Source organism: Typopeltis vanoorti, chromosome 19 (genome assembly GCF_054136105.1).
Source record: "Typopeltis vanoorti isolate ZY-2024b chromosome 19, IOZ_Tvanoo_1.0, whole genome shotgun sequence".
Lineage (NCBI taxonomy): Eukaryota > Metazoa > Arthropoda > Arachnida > Uropygi > Thelyphonidae > Typopeltis > Typopeltis vanoorti.
Genome location: NC_143567.1, coordinates 81549731 through 81566655, shown reverse-complemented (window position 1 = coordinate 81566655; position 16925 = coordinate 81549731). Strand labels below are relative to the sequence as shown.

Here is a 16925-nt window from a genome sequence, read left to right as displayed (position 1 = left end):
TAGTGGTGCCACCTGTTGTATCTTTTTGTTGTCGAAAGCAGCAACCTTCATTAGTTTGTGTCAACTGTTTGACATTTGTTTCATTAGAAGTCGTTATAGTGCCAGTAGAGATAGTGTGTTTTGACGAACGGTCGGTCATCACAATATTCATGCCGTCCGTGACAAATTCTCGTTATCAATCTCTTTAAAACTTCAAGATAAAACTCACCATTGACCGTTTGACCAGGTGGAATGAATTCTTTGTGGATAATGTCCTTAGAATTGTAGAAACAAATCAGCATTGTCTTTACTTTTGACTTCTCCAATCGATTTTTTTTGGGTTCCTCTCTTCTGAGAGGAACTCAGCACCCTGTTTTGGGCTCATGCTCAAAACACCATTTCGTTTCAAGGAAGTTTGAGTCCTCGAACGGTTTTAATGAGGTCCTTGAAGTGTTCAATTCGATACATTTTAGGTCATCGGTCAACTTGTGGGGAACAAATCACAAATTCAATTTACAAAGGTCCAAACTCTCAGTCAAAATGTTGTGCACAGTTGATTTTGGAATCCGCAATTCATCTTCAATCAATCTCTTGGACGATTTTGTTTTCTTTGAAATCATGCACTTTTTGGGTATTAACTTTGCTCAGTCCGGCTTTTCGTCGTCCTCAAGCATCTCACGACCACTTTGGAATCGCTTAAACCACTTATAAACTTCAGAATGGGATAAGCATTCATCACTGTATGCTTTTTGAAGCATTTGATGCATTTCGATAAAACCTTTACCAAGTTCAACACAAAAGTCAATCACTGTTTGAGAACAACTCATTTGAAAACAACTCATTTTCCAACCGTTCGTCAAAACACGCTGTCACTCTTGGCACTATAACTCTGCTTCTAATGAAACAAATGTCATAAACAGTTGGCACAACACTAGTGAAGGTTGCTGCTTTCGACAACAAGATACAATAGGTGGCGCCACTAGTTTCTATTTTCGAAAGTTCAGTTTCTTTTTGGACAGAGAGTGTATTTTCAATGTTAATCACTATTTCATTGTCTTAGTCTTTTTAATGCTGACCCTCATGCCATATCTATTACAACAGTTATTCAATTTAGTCAGGGAATCTTGCAGACTTGTAGTGGATTTATTTAGAAGTATAACATCATCTGCATAAAGCAAAGACCTGACATTAACATCTCCAATTTTGATATCAGGTTTAATACCACTTTCCTTCATAATGTTATTCATATTGATAATGAATAACAGTGGGGATAATGTACATCCTTGTCTGACACCAGATTTAACATTAAACCATCTTCCCGCACTTCCTTTAATTCTAACTGCTGACTTACAACTCAAATAAAGACGAAGTATTGCTTGATATTATGCCCCATTGACACAATATAACTGTAATGTTTTCATTAGCTTCTCTCTTGTCACCTTGTCATATGCCTTTTCCAGATCCACAAAACTTAAATACAGATCTTTGTTATATTCCCATGATTTCTCAACTATTTGTCGTAAAGTGAAATCTGATCCTGACAGCCTCTATTTGGGCTGAATCCAGCTTGTTCTTCACCGAGCTTCCCTTCCATAATCCTTCTCAATTTTTTGTTAAGTATACTTGCAAAAGGTAGAAGTAGAGAAACAGTTGAATACTATAGAGAAATGCCTCTATAATTCTTACATTCAGTTTTATGTCTCTTTTTATAGTTCAGAAGGCCTGGAATTTGTCCCTCTGTCTAGGCCTTCTGAACTATGCAGTGCACCCACTGTAAGACCTCCATACTTGTGCATTTTTGGTTGAATATCATCTACGCCAGTTGACTTTCTACATTTCAGGGTTTTGATGGCTTTTTCTACTTCAAGTATGTGGTCCTCATTATATATCTGTTGAGTGTTTTTTACTACTGTGCTGTCATCACTGCTTGTTTCATTTAGCAATTTTTCAAAGTAATGACTCCATACATCAAGGATATCTTTTTCTCCAGTTTTCATGCCACCTTTATCATTTCTAATTTCTTTCACTACACTCTTTCCGTCATTTCTGAGCCTCTTCTACAACCTCGGAACATATTGTTGCCTTCTTGATTTTTCTATATTCTTAACAAAAGTCTTTTCTTGACTTTTGTTTAGCTAGTTTTACACACCGTTTAGCTTTTTTACATTTGTCTGTATTCTCTGAGTACAAGTTGACGTATATGCCAGGAACATTTGATATGCTTTCTTCTTTTCCTTTACTGCCTGTTTAACTTCCTGTGTCACTCATAGAGTTCTGATTTTTCTCTCCTTGCAGACAACCTCACTACGTGCCTCTCTGGCTGAATCAATCAATGTTTTTTTTCAGGGCTTGAAATTCAATCTCCAAGATTTGATTCCTGTTCTCAAACTTTCATTTTTTCTTGAATAATGACGTTTGTTTATTTTAGTCTATAGTTCACATATGAGAGCTGCTCAACTTTTATTTGCTTTAAAACTTTCTTACATGTTATTCTTTTCGATATGAAATTCAATTTTATCCTGCTCAAGAATAAATGGTTTATCACTTCGAATTTCATATATGTCAATTCCAATTTAATATATAAAATTCAGTTTTATCTTGTATTTAAAAGTATTTGCTAAATTTAGTAATTTTACTGTATTACCATATTTGTCATTCCTCTCAGACCATATCCTTAGCAATCATCATCACTCATTTCATAGATTTTGCCTAGAATGGCCTGCTCTGCTCATAGAATTCATCATTGAATCTCTTTACAGGATGACCTGGTTTTCTTTTTCCTGGTGGTTTGTAATTTAATACTTGGTTTGGTAATCTTTCTGTTTTCATTCTTTCAACGTGTTCCATGAATTTATTCTTATATTTTTTTTTATTAGTGATTCCTGGTTTAATTCTTTTATAATTTTTTCATCTTTTTTTTTTTTTTTTCCAAACATTTCATTTGTTATTAATCTTTGTCTTTGTTTTATTTTCCAAATTTCACTTCCATACAATAGTACTGGTAGGGTTAGTGTATTGTATACTTTTAGTCTGGTTTGTTTTTGAACTAGGTTAGGTTTAAATATAGAGTTAATCACACCTGTTATTTTAAAATATTTTGCAATTTTTGGGTATATATCATTTTCATATGTAATCATACATCCTAGGTGAATTCACCTGTTCTAAAATGTTATCTATTACTATTTTAGTTGTTATTGGATCTTGTCCTTTAAAGGCCATTGTTTTTTGATTTTTCTGTTCATGTTATCATTCCATAATTTGTGGCTGTTTCATTTAAATTTAAAATATCTTTCTGTAAGTTATCTTCAGAATTTGTAATTATTATTTGATCATCAGCAAAAACGAGTGTCTAAGTTCACTGCGGGAGAAAGTTTAATAAATTGATGGAAATTTTTATTCCATTTTATTATTTCATTGAAATAAATGAATATTAAAAAGTTGCTGTAAGGGAAACATCCCTGTTGGACTTCTTGATTTATCTCAGATATGATAGACGAAGAATTTCCACAATAATTATAGAACAATATTCCACGATCATTGCTGTAAGGATTTTCACTTCCATATGTGTGAGAGTAAATTTCCATCTCATTCATATTTAGCTTGATCAGTGTTTCCAAACTTTTCATAACTGACTATAAAAACATTCTGACCATGACTTAAGTGTAAAGGGGGGGGGGACAACTGTCAGTCTGTTTACTAGCATAGACAAATTGGTTAATAGTAGGCTAGTTGACATGGCCATGTAATGTGCAATGATCCGGCATTCAAAAAGCCTGAAATGCATAAGTGTTTTGACATTGTTTATTCTTTTTATTATCATTATTGCTATTACTGTTTTTAATTTATGCTTTATATCTTTGTTTTCAGAGGATCTTAAAGAATATTTTACTAAGTATGGTGAAGTTGCTGATGTAACAATTAAAACTGATCCAAATACTGGAAAATCCCGTGGATTTGGATTTATTACATTTTCTTCAGAAGAATCTGTCGAAATAGTGAGTTCTATTTGTTTATGATTATATTTTTAATTTCTACTTAGAATAGTTATGAGAACACAATCAGTTAGTCTCCTTGTTGCCATTGATTTTTGCATTAGTTTTGCTTCATCATTGATGAATTCTGTGAAAATTTGTTCTGGATTCGGCTTGAGATTTGTGTGTATACATGTAACAATTGCTGACATAACACAAATTCCTACATCTGTGGTCACTAATTTTGCATGGATCGATTCATTTAGTTTATTGGATAGTGTAATGTTTTAGGAAGCTTGTGGTTCATCTAGTAAATAATGTTATTTCTATTTTTGCTTAGAGGGAGGATTAGTAGCAGTGTGTAAAGGATAGGACTGAGACCATAATTGTTGAGTTGAGTGAAATGCTGTATGCATATGGTTCATCAAAATACATGCATTACTACATAATCCATATCCCTCTCAAGTTTCATATTAGTTTATCAAGGAAAACTATAAATGTTAAAAAAAAATTAATTGCACATGAAATTAATAAAACTATCATTTTTAGTTGTAACCTCAGTGATACCCATTCCATCTCCATTCTTCCAAAAGCATACCTATTTTATTTTAGCAGTAAAAATTCGACTTTATTCAGTTATTCACGTTCCTTTTTCCTCGTTTTTTTTTTTTTTTTGTCTTAAAGGTTGCTATTTGTGCATATATTCTATGTATCTCATGTCAAATGTTCAAACTTAAAATCTCCCTTTTTTGATGTGTCAGACCTCTGGCTCATTCTGTTCCTGTTCTCATGTCACCAGTCATTTTGATTTTCTACATCCTAGGTTTCTTAATAGTGAAGTAAATCTCGGTGATCTCATTTGTGTATATGGAGTGAAACCACTGAGAATGGATTAAAAATGTTTAATTCTTCCAAAATTTCATCTGTCATTAAGGTATTGCCAAGGAGTACAATATGAGACGTAAAACACACACAGACACAAAAAAAAGCAACACAAAACTAAGTGAAATGTGAATAAAAGACTAGTCCTAATTAGGTTGCTGCCCTCTGTGGGCACCTGTTGATGGCCTAGGCTGTAAACTGTGATCTTCAAATATTAGTAGTGTTTCCTATATTTTAGGAAGTTCCTCGACCTTCTCTCCAAGAAGCATTTTAGTAATGAATCGTCATTCACTGTGTCTGAGGCACTTCAGAAAAAATAATCAGAACCTTAAAGATCTCTGCATGGCTTTCAAGCCCCATTAAAATTTGCTACCCCTATACATTCTACTAAAGATCAGGTTCCTCTCTTTGTGTCTGGAGTATATAACATGCCCTATTGCTGCATTGTCCTGTTATGGATGGACAAGATCAGCCAACATCCTGGAAGAACACAAAAAATCATATCTGCAGTCATTGACTATGGTTAATTGGGCCTTATGGACCATGCTTTAGATATGGCTCAGAGAATCAGTTGGAAAAAAGATTACCATGCTCCACCAAAGTAAATTTAGAAGAGGAAAAACTTTTTAGAACCTGCTGCTGCTGCTCTTAAAAAATTTGACCTCATCTGAATAAATATGCTTGGTGAAACTTCCTAAAATATTTCAAGATCCCAGTTTACATCGTAAACCACCAACAGGGGCCCACAGAGGGCATCAATCTAATTAGGACCCTAGTCTTTCATCCATATGTTTCGCTTAGTTTTGTGTGTGTGTATGGTATTGTGTGATAATCCTGACCATTCTCCAAGGTCATTGAGTAGTGCTGAATGCTGTGTACCCTTGAAGCAATTCAACTCACAATGAAGTATTGATCAGAAAACATTCACATAATCATTCTTACTCTTGTATTGACTGACATGAGAATGACAACTAGGATTCTCTTTGTGATTTATTTGTTCACCATTCCACTTGAAATTATTGTCACTTATCTAAGCTTTAATTCTCTGGCTGTGGAGAAAAGAAATCCTGTTTCAACTGCTTTTCATCAAATCTGTTTGCATTTTCTGTGTTTTAAATTTCATAAAGTCACATTCAGATTAACATATCTGAAACATAGGACCAAACGTAGGAATCCTTGATGCCCAAATGAGTCATGTATTTGTCCTTTCCACTTTAGTAGGCCTAAATTTTTTTCCAACCGTGAATCTGCTGCTTTGTACTCTGGAAAGAAAAGCATTTATCCAATTTCCTATTCTTTCATTGCATTGATGAATTCAGTAAAATATTCTGTCTTATTTGCAGTGTTCAGAGTGTTCTCTTTAATTTTTCACAATAGAGACAAAATAGTCTTATCTGCTGTGCATACTAAGAAGCCATCCCGTTCCTGGTTTTTTCAATTATTCTGAAGAGTTGACTTGTGTTTTGTCATTTTTTTAAACTTTCCTATTACTCTGCTGTTTATTCAGGTAATTTAAAATTTAGCCTGCATTCAGCTTATTCTTAGAAATAATGATGCCTTTACAAAGTATTGCTCCTGTTGTTTTCACTTTAGTTTTTTCTAAAGTAATGCAGAAATCTAAAATTTTTTTTTTTAAATGTGTATACAATTTACAATATGTTATGTTCCACAATATTTTTAAATTCTCATCATGTGGTCATGCCGGAATTTGGAAGAACACCTTCTGTCTGTCACTCACCATTTTGCTTAGCTATTTTAACTTATACACAAAAGCTTCTTTTATCAATTATTTGATAAAGATTTTTCAATTTTATCAATTGAAGATTTGTAGAAATGGGTACAATGATAATATGCAAAATTCAAAAAATAATAAATCCAAGTGAATTTACAATGTAGTCATCAGCTTAAACAAAAGTAAAGGGTAGGTGAGTGTTGGGCGATATGTAGGAAAATAATTTGGTAGAATAATTGGTAATAATTTAGTAGAAATAATAGATACAGGGGATCTCTGTATTAATACTTCTGTATAAAACTTGATTTTCCTTGGTATATACATAAAATAAGTATTGCTTCTTCAGTATCCAATAAATCAGATTTCTTTTTTTGCCTTCTGCTCGGAGTGAAAGAGGTGGCCTAAATTGTGTTTCATAGGTAATGGATATACTACACACCTACAAATCATGTGTTGTTTGACAATCCTAAGAAGCTACATATCACCTTATACTGATAAACATTAGATTCTCATATCCTCTACTCAATACATAATTGAATAGGTTTCAAATCAGAGTATTAAAATTGGAATTTCTTTCTCAAAGATAACCACTTTTCAATTTCCTGAATGGTAAAAAGTGTAAGGATGCTATAGCAGACATAAGTAGAGTGCAGCAAAGATTTGCATCCCACTTAAATCATGGGCAGTTAAAATTTGTTGCCTTGTGGTCTTGATTTTGTAGTATTAGGTCAGCATGGTATTGCACTGTGAATGTTATGTTTTTTCCAAGGAAAGTCAGACCCCAAAACAAAGGTGAAACTTGTGTACAAAGTTGAGCTTTATCAGGGTGAGGGAAGGAAGTGCCCAATATTTCCATTGCTTGCAGACTTATTGATATTTAAGATCATAGTGATATAGGCAGATTTCTTCACTTAGCCACAGATCCAGAAAAAACTTATTTGAATCAACAATAAAGATGAGAATTGTAGATTCTTACTTGTTTTTTACTTCAACATTTGTGGAACCTAGCACACTGACACTTGATTCATGCATACTTGGTCATGTGAGATGGAACTGGTCCAGCAGCTGTATGTCCACTAATTATTCAGTGATCTTCCATCACAGACTTCTGCATGTGATCAACCATTTCCTCATGGGCTGACTTGCTTTCCATTCATTGTATATGTTCATTGATCAATCTTCCATTTTATTTTCAGTACAGTTTCACAAACTTAACACGAAAGAAACTATAGTGAATTAATATGATGAAATTTAGTACAGATACTGCTACAATTAGGTTGTTATACAAAATTCAATTTATCATAAATTGGGAAATATTAATTTGAACATAGAGAAATTTCAGAAAAGAAGATCAGAGAACATAAAGATAAACTTCTGAAATGGTGATATGAGCAAATTTCAGAATGGGAATTTATACTTATGGTTTCATGGAAAATTCTAGCATGGAAGAAGTAGAGGTATTTTTCCAAAAGAGGACACCTGACATAACAATGGAAGCTTTGTCTTATTCAAGAGACCTAAACAGTAGAACAGGAAACAATTCAAAAAGATATAGATATGCATTGCAAAAGCTTAGCAAAAAGTGCAAAAGTAATAATAATTAAAATAAAAAAAAAAGGCACCTGCTGGGTTTCTGTTCAGAAAGTTAGTAGTTACTAGGTATTATGTTTCAATATTAAAAGTTTGCATAAATTCATATGGCAAGAATGCATAATCTCATGTTAATAGTGATATCTTTGGTTCAAGATTTAAGAATACATAAGAAATTTGAAACAGAAAGTGATTTGGTTTTGAGTAGGATAAAATTATCACATTGAGGAGAGCAGTGTTTTACATGTGAATTGTAAATGCAAATATACAAATTTAAGAGAAGTTTTTGAAAACAAAAGTTTAGACTAAGTGGCAAATCATTTACTGAAGTAACCATTCAGTGAAAGCATGTGATGAGTTTTTGCAAAGATTTAAAAAAAAAAAAAAACTTAACTCGAAATCATACTGATGAAAGTTACTGACAAGTAAATCACCATGTATACTTAGAAAATTAAGCTATATGTAAAAGTAGCTAAACATCAGATTAATATCACAAAAAATATTAATCAAGATATTTGTTGACTACTAAGGAAGCTTAGAAATGGATTAAGGAGTATCACAAAAGATAATATAAACCCTGCAAAATAATGATATTCTAGATATCTAAATATAAGCAGTGCGTTTTATTTCCATCTGATTTTTAGAGATATTGTAATACCTATCTAAAAAAAGAAATGTAAGAATTGTTAGCAAGTTTCCTGCTGTGTGTTTAAGGTATGATTCAAGTATGCTTGAGAAAGAGGCTAAGGAAAATTAGAAGAGAAACTTGGGGAATAATTTTCCAGGTTGTTCAGACTAAATAGGATATCAAAATCAGATGTTTACTTTAAAACAAATATTCAAGAAATCATGAGAATATTGAGAGGTGCTCTATTTAAATTTTATGGGTCTGGTAATGGCATATAAATACTAGCAGTTAGAATTCCAGGAAGATGGTTTGAAGAAAAAACAAGTCTAAGATAATTGGGTTCGTGCTATCTGTGTGGATCTTATGGAAACTAGCATGAAAATCTGGATTCAAATTATATAATATTCAACTTATCTGTTTATTTTATGCCCTGAAGTAAGTCCTCTATTTCCAGAACACTGACTGAATCGAATAATTGCTTTAAAAACTTGGTAATAAAAGATAAATAGGCAAGAACATGAAAAACATCAACTGCATTCTCAATGGAGAACCTACCTATAGAAAAAGTAGCATTTTAGCTTAAAAAAAAAAAAAAATTACTGAAGATGGCAGAAGAAAATTAAATTACAATTAAATATGGAAATAAATAATAGTATAATAATATCTGTGTAGTTATAGAAAAAGTATTAATTCATATATTTGATTGTGACAATTGAATGATCAACTGAATTTTGAGTATATGAAAGGATGAGACCTGAAACAATTAGTGTAAAAGAATAAATGAGAGTACTTTTGTTTTAAGTTTTTCCGAATTCCCTAGACTAAATGTGTATTTTTGAAAGAATAGTTATGTAATTTTTTTTTTTTTTTTTTTTTTTTGAAATATGTGATATTGGCTAGTTTTTTTGTTTGATATGTGTATTAAATGTCAGAGATATAAAATTGTAAAGAAATGTAATTATTTTAAAGGTTTTAAAGAATATCCCACATACAATCAAAGGGAAACAAGTTGATCCCAAACGAGCAAAAGTTAGACCAGGAGTGAAGAAAATTTTTGTTGGAGGACTTGAGGCAGACTTGCCTGAAACAGACATCAAATCTCACTTTGAAAAATATGGGAAGGTAAGTATTTGAAAGTGGGTAAAAAAAAAAGTGTGTATTGGGATGGGAATTGGGGAGGAATCACTTAAAAGAAATATATTCTAGTAGTATATTATATTCTAGAAGTATATCAAAAATTAAAGTCTTGATTAATAATGGGTTGTTCAAATTGACATTGTTCATTATGAAGTTTGAGGAGTGCAGTTGTTCCTGCAATGTTATATTCCTCTCCATTTGGAACTTGTCATAATTCTCATACTTGATTAACCATAATAGATAATAGTGCTTAAAATGTTTTAAAGCAGTTTTGAATGCATATTGTTTATAGAGTCAATTTCTTATTTCCTCGTTTTCCCTTTCAGTCGTTTCCGACCGTACGTGACTTTGTAGGCATTGCCTACAATTCCTGTTGAGATTTTTACAGGTGGTTCGCCAATTCCCCCCCCCCCCCCCCATTTTATCCGGGCTCAGGACCGCCACATGGCTGGGAAGTATTGATGACTGTAATCCATGTGTGTTCATGGGGCCAGTTTACCTGTTCTGGGAGACGAAAAACCAGTTACCAGGTGAAAAAATCCCCTACCTCCATATGAGACTGGCTAACTGAATGAGACCAGATAAAGGTTCCTCACGTCACTGATGGGAATCGAACCCAGATCTTTCCAATCAGAGGGCTTCGTTTATACTGACTGAGCTATGGAGGCTCTATTTATATTTCTGAGTATTTTAAACTTTCTTCATAACTGTTACCACTTTTGCATGGCATTGCAAAAGTGGTAAGATTTGGGGCCCACTCTCAACAGTGTATATCATAAGCAAAAGATTTAAGCAGAGATTTGATGCAGTTATCAGCCTGAAAGATTTCAGTGAGTGCTAACTTATGCATATACCAGTATAGCTTACCTCATTAAAATGACTGAAGGCTGGACAATTTATAAAATTGTGAAATAGAAAACTACTTGATATGAAGTGGTGGAAATAGAAAATTAAATTTTAAGATGTTTTAAATATGTTTTTCTTTTTTTACAGAATTTTCCTTCCTATAGTGTACAAGTCGATCATTAAGGCAATAGTTTAACTTGAATAAAACATTATACATAAACTGCATTATGTATAATGGTATTGGCTCTCAGTGCCACAAAAACAAATAATTAGATATTGTTTCTAGGAAATTTTCCATGTTACTCCTCTAAATTAGTATTAATTTTTATGGCTATTTTGCCTATTTTTCTTTGGGAGTACCCTTTTATGATGTCATTGGCTTTTTACTCAATTTTTAGGCCATTACTAATGTTTTAGACAATAGATACATGGAGAATGTAAGGAAGGATTAATTTTGGATGTATCTTTGTAGGGTATTCATGGTTGTCTTCTTCTTTTGGAGTGACATCAGTAAAATGCAAAGATGGGAGCAGGTATTTAAGTAAATATGTAAGCTAGGTTTCAGATGGGTAGGCTAATAATTGGTAATTTTAGATTTAAAAAAAAATGCTTAACATCTTTACTACCAGAATGATTAAAAAAAAAAACAGCTACACAATTTTTATTGAACGAAATATAAATGTACATAAAATATACAAGGGCTTCCATAATTCATTCTGTATAGGTGATGCCTTTCGGTTGGAAAGAACTTGGGTTGAATCTGTCTACGATATTGTTATTATTATGCGACACCTCTAGGGAGTCCAAAGACTCATCGTGGGAAAGTGTCCCAACAGCATCGAACGATGCTGTTGGGACACTCTCCCACTTCCAACTATTAACAGCTCTCAAATTTGCTTAACTTTTTGCTGAGCTGTTAGTAGCAGAGGCTCTACCGATCAACCAACCTTTAACAGTGTTTATCTCAGCCTTTCAACTGAAAGTGCGTTAGCCTATTTCATATGGAAGTGGCAGGGTTTTTCATTCTGCAAAATAGGCCAACATATCATAAAACATGATCTACAGACAATGCAGACAGGATTTGCCCTGTTATGTGGCATCAGGTTTCTAAAAGCCAAGTTCTTGGCTGTGATAGGTCACTGAGACTAGCATGACAGAGAATATGGGAGAATATCAGATTTTATATTTCTATCTTCTAATCAATCCACCTATATCTTGGTCTTTTTCCTGACAACCTGGCAGAGAACGCTTGTTTTGCTACTTTTTCCTCTCCCATTCTGTTTAAGTGACCACACCACCTGGGATTAGCTCTGTTAACACATTCCTGGATGCTAACAATGTTTAGTTCTTTTCTAATAACCTTGTTTCTAATATGATATTGCCATTGATGTTATCTGTTCATGTCTTTAATCTTTTGAAAGACAGATATCTCTGGTCTTTGGTCAAGTGTTTTACTTCTAACCCAGCTCTCAGATGCATAAGTTAAAATTAGTTTGAACACTGTCTTGTATACAGCTAATTTAGTGTTTTGGTTAATTTCTCTCTTATTCCATATGAATTTATTCAGTTGACTTCCTACCATACCAGCTTTGTTGATTCTGTTGTCTATTTCCATATTTAATCTACATTAAAAATCGTGTCTAAGTAGCTGAAATGTTTTACTTGTTCTATAGGTTCTCTATTCACAATACAGTTGACATTTTCATTGTCTCTGTGTTGTTATTGCTGACCTTCATACAGTATCTGTTACAACAGTTATGAAATTTAGTCAGGGAATCTTGTAGCAGATTTATTTAGAAGTATAACATCATCCGCATAAAGCAAAGAGCTGACATTAACGTCTCCAATTTTGATATCAGATTTGATACCACTTTCCTTCATAATATGATCCATATAGCTAATGAATGACAGAGGGGATGATGTACATCCTTGTCTGACACCAGATTTAACTTTAAACCATCTTCCTGTACTTCAATTCTAACTGCTGACTTACACCTCAAAGACTAAGTATTGATTGATATAATGACCCATTTACACCAACAACTATGGCATTTTGAATAGACTTCTCTAGATCTACAAAACTTAAATAGAGATCTTTGTTACATTCCCATGATTTCTCAACTATTTGTTGTCGAGTGAAAATCTGATGCTGACGGCCTGTATTTAGCCTGAATCCAGCTTGTTCTTCACCAAGCTTTTCTTCCACAATCCTTCTTAACTGTTTCTGAAGTATAGTTGCATAAATCTTACCAGGAGCACTCAGTAGGGAAATACTTCTGTAATTCTCACATTCAGTTTTTATATCCCTTTACATGGCACCATGAGCGCTCTATTCTAATCATCTGGAATTTGTCCCTCTGTCCAGGCCTGAACTATGCAGTGCAGCCACTAAGACTTCTACACCTCCATGCTTTCTATTTCTGGTCAAATATTATGTATTCCTGATTACATATCTGTTAAGTGTTTTTTTATCACTGTGCTGTCATCACTACTTGTTTCATTTAGCAATTTTTCAAAGTAATTACTGCATACATGAAGGATATATTTTTCTCCAGTTTTCATGTCACTTTCATTTCTTTATCATCTCTAATTCCTTTCATCCTGCATTTCTGAGCATCTTCAATAACCTCCAGAATATCTTGCCACCTTCTGATATTTATTTTCTCTGTTCTTACCAAAGTCTTTCCATGACTTTTGTTTAGCTAGTTTTACACAGCATTTAGCTTTCTTTCACATGTCTCTGTATTCGCTAAGAGAATAAGCTGACTTATTTGTCAGGAACTTTTGATATTCTTCTTTTCCTTCACTGCCTCTTTAATTTTCTGTGTCCACCATAGAGTTCTGATTTTTCTATCCTTGCAGACAACCTCATTACTCAGACTGCCTGCCATTCAAGATTAGCCTCATATTTAGTGTTGAATAATATGGCTGCTCCTTCTTTTCCTTGATTGTCATTGCCTGAATATAGCATTTTGTATTTATTGCTCAGAAAGATCTTCCAGTTTTTGCCTTATTTGTTTCGGTCACCTATATTATGTCGATCCTGTACTTATCGAATTCCTCAGCTAGCTCCATTTCTTTGTAATTCAGGCTTCTTATTTTGATAGTATCGATCTTGCACTCTGGTGATGTTGAGTTGGAGTTTGTTTTAGGTTTTGTTCCAGTAGCTGACTTCGCTGTTCGCCCTAGTTCCCTGGCGAAAACACCAGGTCCTTGTTTAACTGGGCAAAACCACAACCGACATGAAATTGTCATGTTGTGCCATCATTTTATTATTGAGATTCTTAAAATTAATAACTGTGTGAGAAAATGTGGAGATTGTCGAAAGTTAAGAGTATAAAAATTAGAGGAATAAGTTAAGTTACGAAATTTACAGTAAACGTTTGAATAAAAGACTTGGACATATTGCAAACAATTTACTCTCAGAAGAACAAAATGGTTTTAGTATTGGAAGATTGTGTATAGACAGTATTTGTTTTAAAACAAATTATTTTTTTAAAAAAAAGTTTAATTTAGGAAGTCATTTGGCCTTTTTTGGATTATGATAATACTTTTGACATAATACACAGAAAAATTATGGAGTATAATGAAAAAACTAGGATATCCATTACATACACAAGTTTATATAAAGATACAAAAATACACTTAAGTAGGCAATAAATTAACAGAAGGGATTGAAATTAATCAAGGTGTTAGACAGGAATGTACTTTATCTCCAGCTTTATTGACTATATATATTGATCAGATTATAAAATGTTATCAATACAATGCTGTTTGCAGATGATCGGATTATATTACAAGACAATGAATATGACCTTCAAAAATAAGATTATAAATTAAAATAAGCCAACAATAAAATTTCAAAATTTTACAAAAGAAATCAAAAGTCATGCCATTTAAAAGTTAGATCATGTTAGATCAATAATAGTCATAGAAAATAAAATAATAGAACAGGTAACACAATTTAATTATTTAGGCTGCATAATAAAATGATATATTCGATGTTTCAGGGAATATAACTGAAATGAAATGTTACTGGATATAAATTTGTGATATAAGTAATGTTTATTTATTTGATAACACTTCTAAATCTTTAACATAATTATTTTCATTGCAAGCTTTTGAAAACAGTGCAGAAATAATTTCCTTGTGTCCTTTAAAATGAAAGGATCTGGATAAAATATCACATTCTGTTGTATTGATCTAATATCACATTTTTGAAGTATAACAGACTTTTTCTTCTCATATACTTTCAAAATGTATAAATAATGATATAAATTCGTTTTTACATTTGTTGTGAACAATGTTTAGCAAAAAATTAAAAATATTATGAGTGTTTCTGATACGTGAATTTTCTCAGTAAAGGAGTTTGCTTGAAATCAATTAGTCTTAAAGGTTAATCTCTGAATCACACTTATGCCATTAAGTTATAATTTATTTTCTTTGAGAAGTTTTGTAAGAAAGTTTTCATAAAAGGTATGAGAAATTTCATTGCATAAATAAATTTTATATCGTAAATTTGTCTTTATTTTTGCTACAGGTAGAAAATGTGGAGTTGCCATTTGATAAAGTCAAGAATCAGAGAAGACAGTTTTGCTTCGTTACATTTGAGACAGAAGAATCTTGTGATGAGGCATGTAAACAAGCAAAACAAAAAATTGGTAACAAGGAATGCGATATTAAGAAAGCTACTATGAAATCTGATCCCCGTTCTGCACGTGGTGCTTGGGGTGCTAATTTGGGTACTGTTCATGGAAGAGGAAGGGGACGTGGAAGAGGAAGTTAGTATTAAAATTTTATGAATTAGAATAATTTTTGTAACATACTAGGAGTATTTCATTTGGTAATAATATATAATTAACAGAAAACCATTTGCATGTGTTATGAGTAAATAAATCAGAAGGGTGGGGTTTCAGTTTAATCATAGTCATCAAATTCCTGATTTACCCTACCCTTGTGGTGGTGGGGGAATTGTACAGGAAAATTATGATGGTGCTACATGAAAAAGTAACACCATTACAAACTTGCAATCAATAGTTTTCTTCCGAATTAATCTTATCTGTCACTCCAACATTATCAGATCTTATATTTCTCCTTTGAAGACACTTTTTACTGTATCAATCCATCTACATCTTGGTTTTCCTGTAGATATTTTTCCTACCAACGTGGCAAGGAACACTTGTTTTGCTAATCTTTCCTCCCATTCTGTTTAAGTGACTACCATACCATCTGAGATTAGCTCTACTAACAGTCCTGAATGCTAACAATGGCAAGTTATTTCTTAATATCCTCATTTTTAATGTGATGCTGCCATTGATGCCATCTGTTCACTCCACTAGTCTAGTGTCACTAGTGTCTTTGATCAAGTGTTTTATTTCTAACCCAACTCTCAGATCCATAAGTTAAAAATTGGTTTGAACACTGTCTTGTATACAGCTAATTCAGTGCTTTGACTGATTCTCTCTTATTCTGCGTATGTTTATTCATTTGACTTCCTACCATATGAGCTTTGCTGATTCTATTGTCTGTTTCCATATTTAATTTACTATCTTCACTAAAAATTGTCTAAATAGCAGAAATGTTTTACTTGTTCTATAGGTTGTCTATTCAGGATGCAGTTGATGTTTTCAATGTTTTTACTTATTTTCATTGTCTTTGTCTTTGCAAATTTTGCATACATTTTTATGGAAATTTATTGCAACAGTTATTCAATTTAGTCAGGGAATCTTGCAGACTGTACTGGATTTATTCAGAAGTATAACATTATCTACAATAAAGTAAAGAGCTTAGATTAACATCACCAATTTTGATATCAGATTTAATATCAGTTTCTTCATAATGGTATCCATATAGAGTTTAATCATTAGTTTTTTTAAGGGAGTCCTGAAGCACTTACTCTGCCCAAATTTAAATCAGAATGACGCTGTTGCCCAGATAGGGAGATTCCTTCATTAATGGCAAGCAGTGGTGTTCCTCCTCCATTTTAATTATTTTTTAAAAATTTAATTTTATTTCAAATCACTTAATTTTAAATTTTGGCCTTAACTGTAATATTTTATTGTACCCACCCACCTAGGTGGCATTCTGCATGTGGCTCAGCTCTGTAAATAGGATTAACATTCTTTGTTGTATCTTCATCTTGCGATTATACTGATGATGA

General features: G+C 32.7%; 1 protein-coding gene across 2 annotated transcripts in view; it reads left to right on the top strand.

The window, feature by feature from the left end:
- Positions 1-16925, top strand: part of LOC150096291 (heterogeneous nuclear ribonucleoprotein D-like) — an 85338-nt gene that overhangs the window by 53133 nt on the left and 15280 nt on the right. For both annotated transcript variants that reach the window (XM_090409471.1, XM_090409472.1), the window contains exons 3-5: positions 3847-3974; positions 9752-9904; positions 15306-15546. In XM_090409471.1, the coding sequence (XP_090265597.1) occupies positions 3847-3974; positions 9752-9904; positions 15306-15546 (522 nt within the window). The remainder of the gene's footprint in view (positions 1-3846; positions 3975-9751; positions 9905-15305; positions 15547-16925) is intronic.